The sequence below is a fragment of the Gymnogyps californianus genome, chromosome 4 (assembly GCF_018139145.2).
Source record: "Gymnogyps californianus isolate 813 chromosome 4, ASM1813914v2, whole genome shotgun sequence".
Taxonomy (NCBI): domain Eukaryota; kingdom Metazoa; phylum Chordata; class Aves; order Accipitriformes; family Cathartidae; genus Gymnogyps; species Gymnogyps californianus.
In genome coordinates this window covers 71,340,622-71,360,475 of record NC_059474.1, presented here as the reverse complement: position 1 = coordinate 71,360,475, position 19,854 = coordinate 71,340,622, and the positions used below count along the sequence as shown (strand labels likewise).

General features: G+C 44.0%; 1 protein-coding gene across 1 annotated transcript; it reads left to right on the top strand.

Annotated features, from left to right (window-relative positions):
* Positions 1 to 6,228: 6,228 nt before the first annotated feature.
* On the top strand, positions 6,229 to 17,669 carry MGST2 (microsomal glutathione S-transferase 2). The gene is made up of 5 exons (XM_050896492.1): positions 6,229 to 6,286; positions 11,333 to 11,432; positions 12,640 to 12,710; positions 14,613 to 14,694; positions 17,494 to 17,669. The coding sequence occupies exons 1-5, from the start codon at positions 6,229 to 6,231 to the stop codon at positions 17,624 to 17,626; spliced, it is 444 nt and encodes a 147-aa protein (XP_050752449.1). The 3' UTR covers positions 17,627 to 17,669.
* Positions 17,670 to 19,854: the final 2,185 nt, after the last annotated feature.

Sequence of the window (19,854 nt, the reverse complement as noted above, 5' to 3'; positions counted from 1 at the left end):
TTGAAAGAGACAGAAAGCGATTCAGAGCAGAATTTGGTAAATGTACGCGTACCTAAAAATGAGAGCCACAATTTGAGGCAGTTAAGCCGGACATTGGATTTTTGCACTTCTGAGTATAAAACCTTGGACTTCTCAATTTGGGGCTGAAAAATACAAACGTCCAGAACCAGCAACCACTTTAAAAAAATGCCAAGAAGATTGCATGTCACGTGCACTGAAATGCAGTGACCATTCATTAATTATGCAGGCGTGCCACAAAAGCATGTAAGAATATCTATTTTGACCAAGGAAGGATGTGAAGAAATGTTTACAAATCCTTTCACGGCAATAACCGTAAATAACAAGTAAACAGCGACAGGCGCAACTGCTGCTGTAATATTGCTGTCATTTGTTGTGCGTGCATCAGCAGGCGCTGCGAGGGGAAACGACTGTCGGAGGAGAGAGAAATATGTTGCCAAGCAACACGAGACCCTGGCCGGGGGACCCCCTCCCCTGCCCGGGAGCAGACAAAGCTTCCTGGGCCTCCCGGCTTTAACGTAGAACCACGCCGAAAGCTAAGCCGGCATCCATCAGGGGAGAGTGGACATGGGCGGCGTGAGCGAGCGGGAGAAGGGATGAGAGCAGAGCCTCTAATTGGCGAGGAGAAGCTGCGGAGACCAAGAGAAGAAATGGCAATCCCGCCGGGAAGGGATACAGAAAGGAGCTGAGGGGACAGACAGAAGCCAAGCCAGGATGGAGCGGCCGACCTGGGAGTGTGGCTGATCCGACAGCGCTGGGATCAAACCCCCTCCAGCGCGGAAGGGCTGGACCTGACTGGGGCTGGAGGAGGGAGATGGAGGAGCATGGTAGAAGGAAGATACTCTCCAGGGGTTTTTTTCTTTTCAAAACATGCCCGTGTAAATAAGGCACTCACAATATCAGCTGCTTACATTATTTTTCTCGAGGGAGCTGGCATCTAGGTCCCTGCGTGCCCTGTGACCTGCCAGATGGGAGGAGGGTGCAGAGTCTGGAATTCAAAGCTCAAGGGCGGCAGCCAGGTACCCGCTCTTGTTCCTGTCTCTGCCATTAACCTCCTCTGTTAGCGTGGCCAAGTCACACAGGCTTTCAAGTGAATCTCAGGGAATCGGGCATCCCACCTGATAGAAATTTTGGAGCAGCTGAATGCATAACTACAGCAGGCACCTTGGAAAACTGTCAGTTTTTCAATTATGACTGGGGCTGCTACATTCCCCTGGTAGCTGCGGTCAAGCAAGCATCACTCTGACGCTGAGGGCCAACATTTACCAATAGCATCTCTGAAAGGTTGAAGATGCAGGCAATAAATAATGGCACACAGTTGTGACTGTAACGCAAGCCGCGCTGAAGAGCTGGCGGGGCTGGAGGGCCTGGCTCGCCAGCTACCTGAGCGAATGCTGAGATCTACCTTATCACCTAAAGGCATTGGATAAGGCTGAACATGAGCACAATTTACCTCCTACTTCCTAAGCATAGCTGATTTCCACAAAGGTGAAATTAAACTTCCTTCTGTATGGATGAAGACTCCCTCAAGCTGAAGTGGTTCACTAATTAAAATAGCTCTTTGTCCAAGGTTAGCAATTTTAAAAATAGCAAGTGCTACATTGTCACAAATCTGCTAGGTGTTGTGAAGGGAGACAAGAGATGTACAGCCAACACGTCCTCAAATCTCTTGCTGAATCTCCATTAATCCCCTGCATTCCAGATATCAGAGCAGTCACGCTGGCCTGGGGATCTGCTTCCAGTTGGTCAATAGCAACAGGAAAATCTTTAAACCTCACTTTGATCCAGACATAAGTCATGCAGGATCTGCATCTCGCAGACCAGCCCTCGGTTCTCCCAAGACTACCTGCTGCAAACTGGAGATACCGTAGGCAGAGCCAGCGGGAGTGCGCGATGCAGGAAGTATTCGAACGTCTGGAAGCACCGCTGCCTCCCAGCTCCCATCACTTATTAATGAGTTGTTATTCATTGCTGAAATGCTGCCAATTTGTATTATACAGGCAGTCAGGCAAGATAATCATATTGGTCCACAGCAGCTTTAGCCTGGGAGTGAGGCGCGGAGCATAAGCCACGCTGATTTCCATAGGGTGAAGAATCTGGGAGAGTTGCTTCTAATCTTCAGGCATAATCACATGCACTGACAAAAGAAATGTGAGTTTGCCTAACTCTCTCCTCAGACATTATGTGACTGCAAGGCCTACCACATCCCGTCTTCAGGCTGGTAGCTTTTGCAGCACACATTAAATCTCTCACAAGGGAAGTCAAAGGGAAGAATGGGAAATAGCTTTGTACACCGCATTTCCTCCTCCTCTTCTGCTGAATGAGAGAGGCAGGCTTTGCAGAATTCCCTTCTTGTGTTAGGCTGGTACCTCTTCTCTGGAGATTTACTGCTTGTTCCAGAAACATTCAGGTTAGGAGGCAGAGGAGGGCTGAGACATGGGAGGTGAGGAATATTCAGCCTCTACCCAGTTGTATGCCCCAGGTATTCCCTGATCACCATATACACAGCTTTTTTACATGGCGGTGCTGATGTGCTTGTGTGTGCACCATTTTCCTGAACGGGTTCTGATAATCTTTCCCAAGCCATTGCGCTTCTGAGCTCCTCAGAGCTGAGAACAGGTGAAGATATTTTAAGGAAAAAACCTGTTTTTTAACAGAAAAGTACTGTCTTAACAAAAAACAACCCCACGCTGTAATTACATGAAGGTACTTCTTATACTAATCTAGAGTCCTCTTTTTGCTGCTACTTTGAAAGCCTGCTATGATTACAATGGGATATTATGCAAGATTGGCACAGTTTATGTTTTATATACATATGTAAAAATATATTATGCTCTACTGCAGTCCAGAATTGCATCCCAGGTATGTTCTTGCAATGTCCAAAGTAAAAAAATGCAATAATACCCAAGGGCCATAAAGGAAATCCAAGAGGCCTGTGGACATGCGGGCATGTAGGAATTTATGTGCATATAGCAACTCACATTAACACTGATGGGAGTTGAAGCACATCAATCTTTTGTACACCCAGATGAGAACACCATGAACCAATTCTTTCCTGACTTATATCCAATATTGATGGAGGTGACATAAGGCTGCAGAAGGTGCAGATCGGGGAAGAATCCGAACCTCTGGCTACTACTCTGTTTAATCCTTTTAAATCTGCTCTGCCACCACCAGCAAAAATAGTCTGATCACATGCCACCAGTGTCCAGAGGATGGGGATGGAAAATGAGGATCTGTTTTATCATTTGGTAACGCTACCACAAAGCAGGGGACTCTGAACAACCAGACCTTAAAATGAACTGGATAAAATGGACTGTTCATCCTTCCTCTGAGGCCCCATGCAAAGTATATATGAAACAACAGCAGACATGGGTTACAACTGGTATTCAGGAGGTAGAAATAGGAACATTTGAGGGAATAAACATATTTTCTTCCTCTTTCACCTGTTTCATAGTTCTGATAAATTTAAAGCCTGAGTATGACCCAGTGCCACACAGGCCCATGTTCTTTGTAATATATTGTTGAACAGCAGAGTAAATTAATAAACCACAGAACTCACTACTGTTACTGCTGTAGCTAAACTGCTTTTGATACATGAGCCAGCCTCATACATTGTAATAGTCTTGATTTACTCTATAAACATTTCCAGTGAAATATATGAGAGTTCAGATATGTTTTCCCTTCCAGCCAGAGGAGCCTCTCTGTTCTTCAGAGCCTGTCTTCTAGAAGGTGTTTAAAAATAAAAGATGCTGCACTGCCACTTGTGACTGGCCTTGAAGAAGTTACACCCCAGCATAGGCTGAACGCTGCCCTTTGCAAAGCTCTTTTCAGCTCTTCCAGAGACAAAAACTGAGCAGCTTTGACAGTGTAACTCCATTAAAAGAGCTTATTTGATCAGTCTGGTTTCACACTTAAAATGCTTTTGGTCTCACTACCCCAACCATCTGCTCTCTCGTGACAGCAGTTCTGCCACCCTGCTGGGATTTGCCTTCGCTGCTGGCCAACAGGAGCTTCTCTACAGAGAGAAGAGCCAGCCTCTTTGGGAAGGTCTGCCGGGGACACACAGGTCAGCAAGAGGCAGGACCACTAATTTGCCTTAAATCCCGGGGCTACGCAGACGCCCAGCTCTGACACACAGCTGCTGCGTGAAACCAGCAAGTCCCGTCCCTACCCAATGCCTCAGTTTCCACTGCTGTCAATTACGGTTAGAGAAATTTGTTTTCCCTGTAGAGCACACGTACAAAGTACGGTGCAGCAATAAAATACCACTGTTTCCAAACGGGAAGGACCTAAGTCTGGTAAGATACCGCCAGTACCTCTGACTTCACGTTACATTTCACTGCTCAGAGCGTCTGTTCTTGCTTTGGACAGCTGCAGAAAACACATGCATTTACAACAGCAGAGATAAGCAAAGCACATATGAAATACATGCAAGTGAAGGAAATGCAAAATCAAATTACATTCGTCAGAAGCAAGCTGAGAAATCAGCCACAGACGAGCTGTCAAAATGTCCTGACATAACTGGAGAAATCTCTTGGTTGATCCTGGCATCTATTTATATATTGGGGCTTATACACATCATAAAACTCTGCGCATCTGAGGTACTACTGTACTTCCACAATCATAAATAAACCCAATCTTGTTTTGTATATGATCTGACTTTCTATTCTGGGTTACACAGGGAGGAAGCGTAACTTTGGCTGTGGACTACATATGACTAAAAGCATTATAAATCCATAGGCAACTACAAACTCTCTGCTACCAGTGGAAAGTGAACAGAGTTTTAAGCAGACTCTAGCTCAGCCATAATGGACATGTAATTTACAATATTTCTGTAGATTTAACCCTCTGCCCTAAATTGTATCCCTGCCTACTTTTAAGTCAATCTTTGCTGGATTTTGCATGTCCATTGCCATTTTGAAATTCACATCCTTTGAATAAAGTCAGAAAAAAACCCGTAACTTCAATGTCAGCTGGCCTTAAAATGTTTAGCCCGTGTGGTTTTAACTTCTTAAATGACTGGCTTTGTCAGAGTCTTCCTTCACTTCCCTATATCAGCAGGGTGACAATGCTTTCAACGCTTCTGAGCCAGCCTCTAAAAACATAGAGAGACTGTGTGGTCAGAAAGCCAACCCATACTACAACAAGAACCGCAATTAAAGCGTGTAAATCAGCAATTAAAGAGTTACTAAGCACAAACATCCAACTGCTGTTATTACAGTATATCTACTCTTCCAGTCTTTAGAAAGAACAATATACTGAATTAACACCCAAGAAATAACCTTTTAAAATTTGGCAAGGTAAAATGACTGATTTAAAGTCCTTTTTACCTTAGCCTTTAAAATCAGCAAATTTGACTAAAGTCAATGCAATATCCCACTTTAACATCAGCTGGAGGCAAAGTGGATAGATAATCCTGGAGTCACAACAAACATTACACTGTTTTTGTTCCAGTGGTGTTATGGGATCATAAAGGCTAATGACATTAAGCTTCCTGTTAGTTAGGGCTAGCTGATGAAAAAACGTTCCTTGAGAGAATCTCTCCCAGTTTTAGGACTAGGCATAAGCTATAGGAAGTGTACTCCAGGCAGTAAAATGAGGGGAGATATTTCTTTCTTTCTCAGTTGTTTTACTCTTTGAACCGTCCTGAACAATTCCTTTCTGCATGCCGACTACTTGTAAAGTGGCTGTCATGTCATCCGTCAGAGCCTAAGTTGCACATGTTCGGCGAAACCCGTAAATCACGTGTAGGGACAGCACAAAGCTCCGCTCCCCCCTCGCATCTCCTGCACCTGCTGCTTTCGAGTGGTGCTACTCGTGATGGACGCAGACCTCGCCGCGCTAGACCCTGTACAAACACAGAACAAAAAGTCTTCGCCCCCAAAGAGATTGCAACTGAAATCTAAGACACAAAAGAACAGCTGAATCCACAGAGGCAGGAAAGGCTGGTTTTGTTCTCTCTGCGCTTTCACACAGGCAAGAAGCAGGCAGGGCTGGCTGACTGTATTTGAACTTTTTCAGGAATGAAAAATGGCCATAATTTTGCACTCTTGTTTTAAAAAGTTAGGCTGTTTTATTTCTAAGGCAGACCTTTGTTGCAATGCTGAAAAGCACTATAATTCTCCCACCTGTTGTTTTTCCTTATTGCTCACTCAAGCTCTCGCTTCTATACACACATCCTGCTCGCACACGGAAGCTGCTGGGAACATGGCTGGTGATTTCATTTTGCTTGCGGCTGTCTCTCTTCTTTCCTCCTTCCAGCAATGTAAGATCTGTGGGGTTGCGTGGCTGGGGCTTGGGGAAGTTTCCACTGGTTCTGAAGTACTGGAAATTATTTTATGATAAACTAGCTGTTCTGTAACTTTGATTTCTGAGAACTCCTAAGATTTTTCTCACTGGAGCATTGTTTACCCTCTCCGTAGTCTGAGAGGGAGTTGGCTCAGTGGGACAGATTACTTTTCCGTGTGGGAGAAACTAATTTGTTTTCAATTCTATTTTGTTTGCCGACTTTTTGGAATCATACTATTCTGAGAGCTTATAACTAGCTGTAAAGTGACCCCAAAGCCACATCGTGTCTTGGTTTCGATTCTTATTTAGGCACCTATACAACTGAAAACCTCAAAAGTGAGAGTAAATTTGTGAAATCAAATACACCAATGCTGGACTGAACGCGCTGTAAAAACTCTTTCCTGAAATAGAGATATATACTAAGTATCTGAAATCAAAGAAGAAAGCAAACCTTTACACCAGGCAGCAATAATGTGAGGTATTCCATATTATGTCCTCATCATCACATTTCTTTAAGATCTAAATGAATTTATTTTATCCCCTGCTGATATGCTTCTGAGAATCAAGGACTAGGGAAAGGAGTGCGCAAGTCTGAGATGCTCTTTTTGCTGTGTAACAGTCTGAAACTGCAGTAGCATTTTTAGTGCTTGTCATTATTTTCTTTGAAATGTGTTGATTCATATAGTTGTGTTTATACCAGGAAGCAAGATACATTTTGAAGGCGTTTGTGCTATACTAGTATGAGATTAAGAGCAAGTTAAAAATAATGACTCTGCCTTTTTTTTCAAATATCTATAGCACTGCCAGCTTATCTAGGAACCTATCTGTGTGGCTTGATTGTTTGTTTATTTGTTCTCAAAACCTCAACTACTGAAATAACATTTGTACCCAGCAGAAAAAAAGCTTGAGAATGTGACCCTTCCAGGTTAAAAAAAGCCCAACACAACAGGAGGCAAATAAAAAGCACCTAAAATTTACATTCTCTTTTTCTGTCATCCGATCGGCTACAACATACCCTTGTGATCTTCACAGAACATTTCTATCTGGTGGCAATATTTATCATCAACTTCTGTGAAAGTTCAACTTGCCTGCCTTGATTTTTAACATAAAAGTGTGAAGGATTAAAAACAAACAAACAAACAAACAAACAAACACACACACACACACTATCCGGAAAAGTACTGCCGTTTGAAAACTCAAGGAATTGTACAGATACTGAAACTGCGAAGGGAGGGGGGAAATGCCTGTGTTCTTCCTTGTGATGGTTAAGCCACATTAGTTAATCTTAGTTAAAATCACAGAAAAGACAAGATAACCTGGGTTTTAATTTACACTGGCAGTCTGACATCAAGCCCAAAGAGAAACCTGTGTAAGAATCTGATCTGCTGAGCTGATTTAAATCATCACAGCTTGGCTTACTTTCAGCATGCTTTCTAGCATGGGTGAACCAACACGGATTAATTTATGGGAGTTCAAATGAATGTTGTGAAACCAGCACCGTAAGCATGTGTGATAACCAGTTCGTGTAAGGGGAGCAGCCCAGCGTGTGACCGCTTGCTGTGAACAAAATACACGCAACGTACACAGCGCTCCGTGCTCTGTTTGCTCTTCTGTTTATTCTGCTGAGCCTCCGGTCCTGAGTTAGGAAGGTGCTAATGGGCAATACGACCTCCCTGAAGCAGTGCTGGAAGTCAGGTTTCACTTAGCAATCATCAGGGGTACAAGATTTAGTGTCTCAGGACCATGAGTTAATCAAAGAATCAGGTCAGTCGAAAATTAAGCTGTGCAAGAAATGCTCTAGGGTAGAAAGAAAGAGCAGAAACAATGCAGGAAGTGGTTTCCAGGCATGAATCCAGTTTTAAGCAGCTAAGATTTGCTTGAGAGATTAGTGTTTGGTAGACTGATGGGAAAATAAGGGAATCCAACGAAAGGACAGCATGAATCCCAGTCATTGATATAGGAGAGAACAGGGAGGACAGGAGTCCCACTACTCCTCTATTTTGAAGCATCTCTCTGAACTAGCACCTTTTAAAATCACTCTTATTAATTCCAGGACCCAGCAAGACATTATTAAAAAGTATTTGATTTTTTTTTTAGAGGTTGTTAGGCCAGGCCATGCAAATTAACATGCACGATCATACACTGTGATACAGGTATCAGCTTCTCTACAGGCTTTTTAACACATGTAAAATGTTTGAGAGTATTGTTCCTTGAAAGCCTGCTTTGTCCCGTATTTTCAGAGTAAAGATATTAACTCAGTAACCATAAATGCCACCTGAAGATGAAAGGAAAAACAGCAAACAAAGGCAAGTCAAGCATACTTTGTAACTACCTCAGTCATGTAATTTAGCCTGCTAGAGTTGAACAACTTGATACAGGGGGAAGAAAAGGCTGTGAAAATCTTTACTTACTCCTGCTGCAATGCTTTCTGGAGTCCTCACGACAGCACCTCCAGTGGGTGGGGCAGAAGAGCTCTCCCATTGCTTTATTATTTACTTTAGCCCTTGTTAAACCATAATCACAAAACTTAAATTTGGAGTTACATCGCTACTTTCCATTCACCAGAAAGGAACTAAAAGGCAAGTCCCATGCAGTTAACAAAAAATACAGTAATTATTCCTCTCCTGCGCTCTTTTCGAGTCCCTGGTTGGCACCTGTCTTGTTCTGCACACCGGGCTCACCTTTTCTTTTAAGGTGACAGACATGACTCTAGTTCTCCCGTAACGCAGTGCCACGGCTTGGTTTTCATTGGCATATAAAAGCCCACTTGTCCCTAATTGAAGCAAAGTTCCCATCAATCACAGTGGAAGCCACTAAAGAAGTGGGTTTTATGATGGTCGGCCGTACTATCACAACCTGTTTCTGCATATGGTTAACCAGAGCCTCCCACGTGCAACTCTCTGCCCCTCAAACTAGAGCCGTGCTGACCAAGCAACACCAAGGGCAAATCGCATTACAGCCGAGGCCAGGGTTATACCATGGCCTTGACGATTTGCTTTGGTTAATCGTACCGAACAAACAAGAACGATTTGGCCCCTACAGTGCCTTAATCTTCTTATTTCCCCCAGTAAGTTTATTTTGTCCAGCATCCGTTCAAGGCCTTTTTTCAACTGATTTGGATGCAATGAGCTGCCTTGGCTTGCCTTAATTCCTCAGTAGAAAAAACCTGGTCCCAGACTGGTTGTAAGCGTTGAATGGCTCGGTGCGGCCAGAAAACGAGGAACGCATTGCTGGCTAAAAACGCCATTGCACAAAACACTCTGGCTCACCTACCACTTTGTCTGATAACCCAGGCAGGATTTGCCAGCATGTAGCATTTGTCATAAAAACCAGATCATTTCGAGGGCAACAGAAGCTAAAAAGCAACTTTTTAGTTAAGTTTTCTGGGAAAATATTTCTCAGAGGTAATTCTTGTGCTTCCGTGAGTTTCAGTCTCCCTGAAGCATGTTCCCTGAACCCTCCCCGCTACCATTCTTCCCTTCTGAAAGGGCTGCAAGGTGGCAAATAACAGATGAATCACCAGGCATAACAAGAGATGCGTGGGTGGGAGTGGAGGAGGTCTTGCTGGATGCAAATACAATGAAAGGTCCTGTAAACCTGCCTTACAGAGAGATAGCTGAGATGCTCTGACTAGTCTCTGGAGAGAAAGGTTAAGGGGTCACTTGAACACAGCCCGTAATTACTTATATGGGGAGAAGACAGATGGGAAAATGCTTTTTTGGGAAAAGGCTTTGGCCACAAGGCTAAGACATAAAAGGTGCACAGGGCAGCACCACTAGTATCTCCAGCTGTATTTTAATGCCACTGCTCCCAGAAGGGAGGACAGAAGGTATGCTCTAGGCTTCCCCGAGACAAGTCGTTTTAGTGAATTCAGGTGGTTTCTGGATCCAGGTAAAGTTTATGTACAACATAGATAGCGAGCTTCTCATACAGGGTGGCTACGACACGGCCGGAAAAATAACTCCAGCTACCCAGAGAGTTTTAAAGTCAAACGAGGTGATGCCCAACAGCTCTGCTGCATACAGAAAATTGCTGTCTGTGTATTGCCTTTTGTCCTTGCGAGCCTCTGTTCAACTTTCAGGGGGAGACTTCTGCAATGAGGACATCAGTAAAATAAAATATACATATACATGTCAGAAGTGATCCTAGAAATACAGGTCAGAAGTGCAGAGATAGTGTTTGATTGCTTTGGGGGGTTTTGGTAAGTAACTGATATTTAGTCGCTGTACAGTAAGTAATCTGTCTTTTTCGTGGCACCGCATCAGTTCTAAAAAATGCTTTTTACAAGACAGGTAAGTACTATCAGCTCCAATCGGTGGAGGTGGAAACAGCATAGGTCCTCCAGCAGATAGCTCTCAGAGCTCTCCAGCAGATGAGGTGGAGAGCAGGGAACGGGCTACAGCCTCCCCAGTTGCAGCTCTCTGCTCTTTCCAACATACTGAATTTTGAGAGTCCGAGACAATAACAACAGATGGAAAAGCATGCGCTATAAGATATGGGTAAATAACTTTAAAAAGGTGGCTACCAGATTTTTGTTCCCAAAGATTGCAACGCTGCCCCATACTTCAAAGCATCGTAGCTCTTAGTGTCACTAAAACAAAATGACCAAATGCTATTCAAACAAGTAGGGAAGTGACCTCCATCAGTGCGATTTGGTTACTGAGACGCTGCTAAGGCAGCACACTGCCGCCGTGGTGTGACTCGACTGCTCCTAGGCTGTGCAGTTCTAGGATTCAGATGAGGCGGAAGGATATTTAAGTCATAGCTAGTGTAGCAAATGCAAAAAGAGAATGAATATATTTCTGAAATAGCAATTTTCCCCCTTCCTCATGAGTGTCACTCTTGAAGATACGATCTAAACTTTTGTAGGGAAAAACTAGTTTATCTAATATTGGTCTCTTTCTGTCAAACAAAATGGAAAGAGCTGAAGAACGATGATCTCTATTTAAAAAATTACTGACGTGTTAGGGACGCAACTGAACCGAGGAGCTGTGTAATTCGTGAGCCCTTATTTTTCTTGCAGGTCATTTTGCTTGGCTGGTGGCTAAATCAAGAATGAAGCACAAGGTCATGCCCCCAGCTGTCACTGGAGCTCCAGAATTTGACAGAACATTTCGTGCCCAGTAAGTCTGGAGATCATTAAGACGGTGGCAATGAATAACAATTCAGTCCAGAAGAGAAGCAAAAACATTATCTTAAAATGTTAACTTCTCTTTGCATCCTTTGCTCAAAAAAAAAAAAAAAAGAAAAACAATGAACAGATCACTTTTCAGATGGTTCAGCTATTATTTTAATGCTAATGGGGTAAGTTCAGCTCATTTAAAACAGTCACTGCTCAAATTCTGATCAAACTAGGCAATCAGATTGACCTAAGTAGGGGCTGCGAGCTAATTGGTTGTAACTTAGAGAATTCAGGTGTTCTGGATCTAGCAAGCTGTGCTGTCAGTTCTTGGACTGTGGCTAACGCCAAACATGTGGGAGACGAGCACAGAAAACCTCTGTCTTCACAGTGGGTAACAGTGGAATAGCCTGTCTAAGAAGATAGCGTTTTCCTAAAGGGCTTCAGTTTGTGATTAGCTAATGATACCTTATACAAAAGTATTCATATTTATTTCAAACAATCCCATCTGCTGTAACTGTAGTTGTCGTGGGTAACAGTAACAAGACATAGAATACATTAGACAACATGCGAGACAACAGAATATGTTAGATATAGAAGGTTGCCCAATTCATTAAAAATAAATTTATTCAGAACAACCAAGAAAAGATATCCCAACAAGTATTGGTGGGAAAACTGATGATGTCCGCAAATAAAGGTGTTATGGTCCTCGCCGTAAGAAGCTCTATGGTGTGCTGTCTGTGCCTGATAGCACTTCATAAAGGCAGTTGGCCTCAGCAGAGCAATCTAAGCTGCCTATGCACAGCTCTGTGCTTCCTCTTGCAGTCCCAGGAATGCTGACCCACAAAACGTGCATACCGAGTATGGAGATAAGTGATTAACATCACATCCATGTGCTGGAATTCCTGCCTGCCTCTGCTGCTGCACGGGCACTTGATTTAGGATTATTTGTCCTATTTATTTCCATGTAGTTGGGATCCAGATCCTTGTCTAAGTTTAAATACCAGGAAAATATTTTAAATAGTTTGTATTTGAGATTACAAAGAGAGAATTTTGTAAAGTGCCTAATGCTGGCTTGACTGTGCTCCCACTGGATTCGATAACATTAACTTTAGTGGCAATAAAATGAGGCCAAAGCTGATTCTCCTCGAAAATCCCACCCATAGTTCTCTTCCTTTCCAGACTAATGTTCTTTCAAATTTATTCTGCAGACAAAACTGTGTGGAGTTTTACCCAATATTCCTGACTGTCCTCTGGACTGCAGGATGGTTTTTTAATCAAGGTAAACACTTTTCATTTTTATCTTGGACTGAGAAGTTTTACGTAACTTTTTAAAACACTTTAGTTTTATCAGGAGGTAAATGACTGTAGACATCTTTTTCCCGTCTTTTAATTGGATTACCTTAGCATAGCCTTCCTAGAAGAATGCTCAGTGACACCGAAATTGCCACTTAGTCATGGCATTTCACATAGCCCCGCCAGCTTTCTCTTCTCCCTGCAAACCAAGGACCCAGTACATGGCACATTTATCATACATTCAGTGGATTTTCAGGGTGAATCATTCAGAAAAGCAGCTCCCAGATGCTTCCCACTAATAATTATTTGCACATTACGGGGCGATCCTCACAGGACATCAAGCATAGCTATCGTCCCTTGGGAGGAGGCAGCCTGAAAAGACTCAGGTCAGAGCACTCATGCCTATGGCCGGACCGCTGGCTGATGGAGACAGAGCTCAAGCCAGCAAACCTTTGGGTTTTTACATCCCAGATGAGTGACACCACCACAGGGCTATGCCTTGTTTGTTCTGGGACATAGCACTGAGCACTGAAGGACAGTCATAACAGCGGCATCTCCATCCGTAGGTATTGTACTTCAGGTATGCAGCAGGGACTCGGGAAAATCTTTTATGTTTTTTCAGCCACCTAACAGGGGGGCATTTTTTGGCCAAATGTTCTGAATTCTGATGCCACAGAGCTTTCATAACTCTCACTGTTGGACTTTCCAAGGTGGCTCTGTGATGTCTCCTAACAGTGATGGGGTGGACTCTCGTAGAGCTAGAACTTGTGACAGAGCCTAATTTTTGCATTCTGCTTTATTAACCTTTCCCCAGCTGGTGTTTTAGGAGCATGAAGTCTGTGGGCTGGAGAAAGGATAACTAGCTCATGCCCACTATACCTCTCCTTCCTGAACGACTAGCTTTCTTCTCCATTTTCTATGTTTGCTCCAAAGCAGTAATTTTGTTTTGGGGCTTTCTTATAGCCAGAGTCCCATCTCCGCTGCAAATCCAATGTAAATCCAAAGTAGCACTGCTTAAGTCAACAAACTGGATACGAGATAGTACATGTGCTCACAGACAGACACTTGAATCGAGGAAAATCACAGTTGCTAACCAGCAACACAGACATGTGCTGTCATATGTAAGAAAAGAAGGATTATGTTAACCTCCCCTTTAAGTCATTTTTTCAGCTGAGCATCTCCCATAGGTATGTTTACATGAGTTAATCCAGAACACAGTAAAAGCTGTCCTCTGTAATACTCACTTGCACGGTTTGAAAGAACACAAAATTATCCAGCTTAGTCCTGGATAATACGACTGACCTACACACCCTGCTCCATCTATCAAATGGAGGTGACTTTATACTCTTCCCACAGGGAGGTCAGAAAGCTAACTTCACTACAGCTTTCTCTCATGTCCTTGGATAAAAGCTGCTATATAAATGCAAAGCAGGTTATTAACAACATAAATAAGATTCTCTTTCCAAAACAAACACTCCCCTTTAGCATGAACTGCCATCACAATACAAAATGACAGCGCTGGGTCAAGCCACAGTGCTCCAGCCCACTATCCTGCCTCTGGGATAACCACCAAACCGGGGGGGGGGCTACAGATTCCTGTCAGTTCTTGAGATCTCCTTTTAGGGAATGCTTTTAGATTTTTTTGGACAGTCCTATGCCCACCCCTATCTGTAAACCCGTATCAAGAGCCTCCTGTAGCGAATGTTTAAGAATACGTATATCTCTTTTGAATGATTCTTTCCCAAGATAACTTCCCAGGGTATGGGTAGCTATGAAAATCCCCAGAGCTATACAACTAGAAAACATAACTAAAGTGTCTGACTGTCTACAACCCTCATTTTTTAGTTTTCTAACCATTTTTCCCCCCTATTAATCTTTTCTTTCTCAGAATTAGCTGCCTTTCTGGGTGTGTTGTACGTGTTTGCCCGCTACAAGTACTTCCATGGTTACGTACAGTCTGTGAAAGGAAGGTAAGGAGTTACCAACTGAATGCAGGTTAAAAGCTGCAGGCTGTGGTCTGAAGCTGGGCTGAGAGCCAAGGACTGGCAGTGAAAAGTGACTATAATTGAATGCAACATGTGTAAAGTGTCAGCAAGAGGTCTGAAGCGGAAACCCTCAGGGAAGAGGGCTGGCTGTTACAGTAGAAGCCTGGGTTAAGATGTGCACGTGTTACAGGTCACGAGAGAGAAAAGGTTTGATGCTCACCTTGTGGGTGCCTGCTTTGTGCCGAGCGTATTGGCAACCAGACTCGGAGAGGTCTGAAAACAGAAGCACCGTTTTGCAGCTCAGGACTGCTGTAGGATGGGAGACTGCTCAGGCAAGGCTTGCACCGTGCCTGCCTGTCTGCTATTTTCATTTTTCCTCAGTTTGTCACATTAAGACCTTTACTCTAGCCACACAAAATGCACTAAAGGAAGCAAGCAAATCTGGCCTTGTAGGCTGATGAACTTTCACCAAACAGATAAGAGAACACAGCTTCAGATAAGCATATGTTAATGAATGTTAAGTGCACAGCATCTCGTAACATGAATTCTGCTTCAACAAACATGCACACTGGCAAAACACCCCTCCACTATAAACACTCAAACACACAGTTTATTTCTCATTTCACTGAAGCCACTGCACTATCTTCTATGTCCCGACCTAGGGCTCCTCTTCCAGCACACGTATCAGTCATAAAAAGAAAATAGCACGATATATGCTTGTCATAAAATTAAAAGACTTGCAATGTATATTTCTAGAGGGAGATACAAAACAATCAGACTATTTTGTAGTGAATAATCCTGCAGCAGCAAAAGACTGTACTACAGGGCTATTTTCCATAGCTTGTGTACCAATGTTACCATTCTCCTTCACTACAGTCTCCGCCAATCCTTTACCCTCTTTGGAAGAGCTGTTGCTTAAGAGAAGGGAGAAGCTACGTTTTCCAGAGCAAATATATGGAGATAATTTTATATCTCCCAGTAAGAGATGCAATAATTCAAATGATGCAATGAACACCAGCCAGAAGACTAGCAACTATTAAGGAAGTTTGGGGAGCAAAACTGTGTAAATAAATGAACAAGCAGAGCACAACGGACTTTTCTTTAACCAACAAACTGAAAAGTCCTTTGTTCAAGAAATCTTTCCCATGCTTTACTTCAGCACTCTTAGACCAATAGATTCAGCCTCTCAAGGAAGCCTAAGAACAGTGGCTGGCTTCACTATTAGACAGAGCTTTACACCCTGGTGAGGCTCTAATTGCTTTGCATTGAGAACAGCGGGTGCCCAGCGTCAGCCTGGCAGCCCTAGAACATGGCTTTGCCCACAAGGCCAGCCGCTGCAGGCCTGCCTGGTGCTCACCTCCAGCGGGCCCTTCAGCTAGCAACAGGTCAGCACAGGTCAGGCGTGCAGAACCTGGCCCCAAAACATGCAACAAGCCTCCAGCAGCCCTAGTAGTGAGAAGGTAACGAGTCTTCACACTGGGTCTCAACCGTAATCACTGGCTACAGCCGTGCTAGTTATAAAGACAAACCTGTCCGCGTGCTCAAAGAGCTGGTTACGACACATACTCATACGCTTGGCTACAGGAGTTGCAGTTCAGATTTGCCAAGGCTGGATTTTTTAAGAACACAACAGGAACATGGACCTTCCACTCGGTTTCTGTGCTGGGGAGGCCTTTGCAAGTGAGCTGTATCCTCTACCCTTCGCTCCAGCTGGCTCTGACAGATACTTAAAGGGCTAAGCTACAGACTTTTTTCATGCTCTCCTGAAACTGAGGAAATCTCATACTTCACCATTTTCAAATCTGTGTCTAGACATGGCATGCCCAGAAAGGCTACTTATACCAAGTCTTTAGGTACCAGTGAGATTCTCAGGCTCCCCACACACCCAGCGGTGCCTGAGCACCTAGCCCCTTCAGCTTCTGCAGGCATGGGGATAGCTAGCTATAAATTGAAGGCTGACAAGCTCCTCAGACCTCTGTCCAATGCTAACATGATGGGATTCTCATTGCTCGCTTTGCCGGCAGAGGCCAACCCAGCAGCAACTCCCAGAATACGCCTATCAGACCGGAGTCCGCACCAAGGCAACCGAGAACAGCCCCAGGAGAGCAGGCACGGAGGGGAAGCTCCCTGCTCACATGTGCCCAAAAAGTGAGCTCTGTGTTTCAGAGCTAAAGGGCTCTCCCAGCCTCTTCTCCGGGAGCTTTCCATTTTGTACAAATAAAATAACCTGATCCTCTCCCATCCCCAGCAAGTGCCCTAATCGCTGGTTTTTTAGGATCAACACTCTTCCTTTCCGGTCCAAAAATCCATCTCCAAGTCAGAGTGATAACCAGTAGCAGACCTCCCAGCTCAGTGGAGAGTACCTGACCGACAGCTGTGGGTGTAAGAGACACGCACACCTCTCCCTCAGCCCCGAAGGCTTCTCTCCCACACTCCTACACCTAGAGTTGCAGTGAGGTGCTCAAGCTTGTCTGTGGCTTTACCTACAGGTCTTCATGTCATGGCATGAGGTAGCTTCATCCTGGAGCAAGTTCCTAACTTCCACATGAATATTTAGAAACACTGGGGGAGAGTTTTCCCATAGAGAGGATATTAGGAATCTCTCTTCTCCCTAGCAAAAGTCCCGAGCGGGAACGGTTTATTACCAAAACACCCCAAGGCAGCATTGCAGCAGTGATCCTTTCTGATTCTACGCACCTCTTCTTAACCGGTGTGGACAAGCAGTTTCACTGTAAACACACCATGTACAGCTCGTAACAGTATTTTTCTGCTTTCCACTTCTAGGTTAACAGGCTTTTATTTGAATTTGATAATTCTAATTTGCTTGATAACCCTGGGTGCAGCTGGGATTGTTAACAGCTTTCTGGATGAATACCTGGACTTCAGCATTATGAAGAAACTACGTAAATTGTTCTGAAGACTGGGGGAGGGTTTAAATAAATAAATAACGTGGATGTTTTCCCTGAACACCAAAAAGATGATAAGCTGCATGTGAATAAAGCATCAGAGCTCTTTACTAACAGCCCGTTGCAATGTAAAATGCATGTTTTTCCTGAGCTGTTTATACTTTCTCCTTTCCCTACACTCTTGAAAAAGAGTCAGTAAGACAGAATGTCATGTCACATCTGCATTTGCAATTAAATGTTCTGTTTTCCCTTACAGTATTGTAAACCCTAAACAAATTACATAAAACTAAACCCATTAATTCACTAAGTAATTTAGTTGCAACTGGCACTGCAAGCATCAGCCCATCTTACCCAACGTCCTTCAGCCTTGCCAACGCCTCTGTAGTCTTCCTTCACTCCTCTTCATTTCCCCCAGCAGTGCCATCCGCTCTGCCATCCGGTAAAACCACGCTTCAATGCAATATGCTGCTGCGAGGTCCCAATTTTCCAAGTATATCCAATGCCACTGCAGGAGGCTGTTTAAGCATACATGGAAACATTGCTTTCTTCAGGAAAACATTTAAAGCTGCACTTGACCCTACATTTCTGTGAAGGCCTTTTGATTTTATACGCACGCTTACAGTTCAACACATGCTCAAACACTCTTCTCGTGGAAGTGGGGCCCTCCTGTAGGCAGATCCCAGTCCTCACACAAAGCCTCTTGAAGACAGGCTGTACCCACAACGCGGCACTTGTGAGAGGGAGAGCCAGCCCAGACAAAAAGGCGGCACAGATGCTTGTCTGACAATTGGGTCTACTGCATTGTCTCCCACCAAGGCACAGATGGCTGGGGTGTGGGAAAGACTAGACAAACGTCCCAGCATGGCCACAGCTCTGGGAATCATAAAATGACAATGAAAAGCAAACTGACTATGAAAACAGTTTTCTGCTAAAAGGGGGGAAATGTCATGGCTTACTACCGTGAGCTCAAAGTATGCTGATGGTCAATTTAAACAATGTAGAAGAACAGAGAAGCAAGGCCATGCCTATTTGGTAGCTCCTGATAATTCAAATTATTTAGGCAATGCTGAATATACTCACGCTAGAGCCAGCAGGCAGAAATTTTCCTTGTCCTGCCTCTGAGGACATGATTTGGCCAAAAATACCGCACGTTTATAGTGCTGTTCAGTCAGGTCTATATAATGAACATGCTTATGGTCTTTCTAAAAGTGTACTGAGGTTGATAACCTGACCACAAAATAATTGAGTGTTGGATCAGGTTCATAATAACCTTTCATATGAAAAAGGTGGACACATACGCGGAAGTTAGCTTGTGATTAAAGGACACAACTTAGTGCTTGCAGGTGGCAAAGGCTGAAACAGCATTTGAAACAATAAAATGAAACAAGTACAAAGGTGCAAGACTTTGGTCCAATAACGGCTGCCGCAGGGAAAAGGACAGATCGTGATGGCGAACAGGCTGGAGCGGACACGGCTGCGGAAAGGGCAGCTCTCCAGCGCTTGCCTCCAGGGAGAAAGTACAACAGGGCCAGATTTAACAACCGCAGAAATCACTGGGAATTCTTCCACTAACCTTCCCTCTGTGGGCTGAAAGGCAGAAAATCCACCTACCCACCTGCCAGTGATGCCTTCAGACAGTCACGGGCAGCAGGAAGTGCTGCCGCCAAAATCAAAACCAAGACAAAGGTCCAAACGACGTTAACAGGCTTGAAATACACACTAGGGGAGGCCCAAAGGTCGCTGTGTTCAAATAGGTCTTTGCCTCTGAAATTATTCCATTCCAAGCTTACCTGTTGTAGTGGTCTGGCATGTTTATAGATAGCTTCCCCTACCACATCTACTATTCTATTCTATTTTATTCCACAGAAAGGAATAAAATGCGGTCACACAGGGACAATTTCACATGCCAAAAAATGCAGGTGTGAGGCTGCAAAGCATCATCCAGCAGCACAAAGCCAGAGTGCTAGGGGATGAACGTGAACCTAACATTTTAGGAGCTGCACCAGCTAATGAGAGGGCAGAAGTAGGAGGTCTAGAGTTGAGGATGCCACCTGTCTTCTGAGTCACTGCTTTTTCCCCAGTAAGCCAGGACAGAATGTCTATGATCGAAAAGCGTTACAGACTGAGCCATCCATCATTAAAAACAAGATACACCTATAACAGATGGATGCTGTCAGTGTCAGTATTTAGTTTAACTCTAGTGAGAACCACACCATTTCCTGCCTGCTGATCGAGGAGC

Excerpts from the sequence above, each read along its gene's own strand:
- MGST2 (XM_050896492.1), top strand. The coding sequence starts at position 6,229 with ATGGCTGGTGATTTCATTTTGCTTGCGGCTGTCTCTCTTCTTTCCTCC. Across the intron at positions 11,433-12,639 it reads GACAGAACATTTCGTGCCCA|ACAAAACTGTGTGGAGTTTT; the intron begins GTAAGTCTGGAG and ends TTTATTCTGCAG. Across the intron at positions 14,695-17,493 it reads GTACAGTCTGTGAAAGGAAG|GTTAACAGGCTTTTATTTGA; the intron begins GTAAGGAGTTAC and ends TTCCACTTCTAG.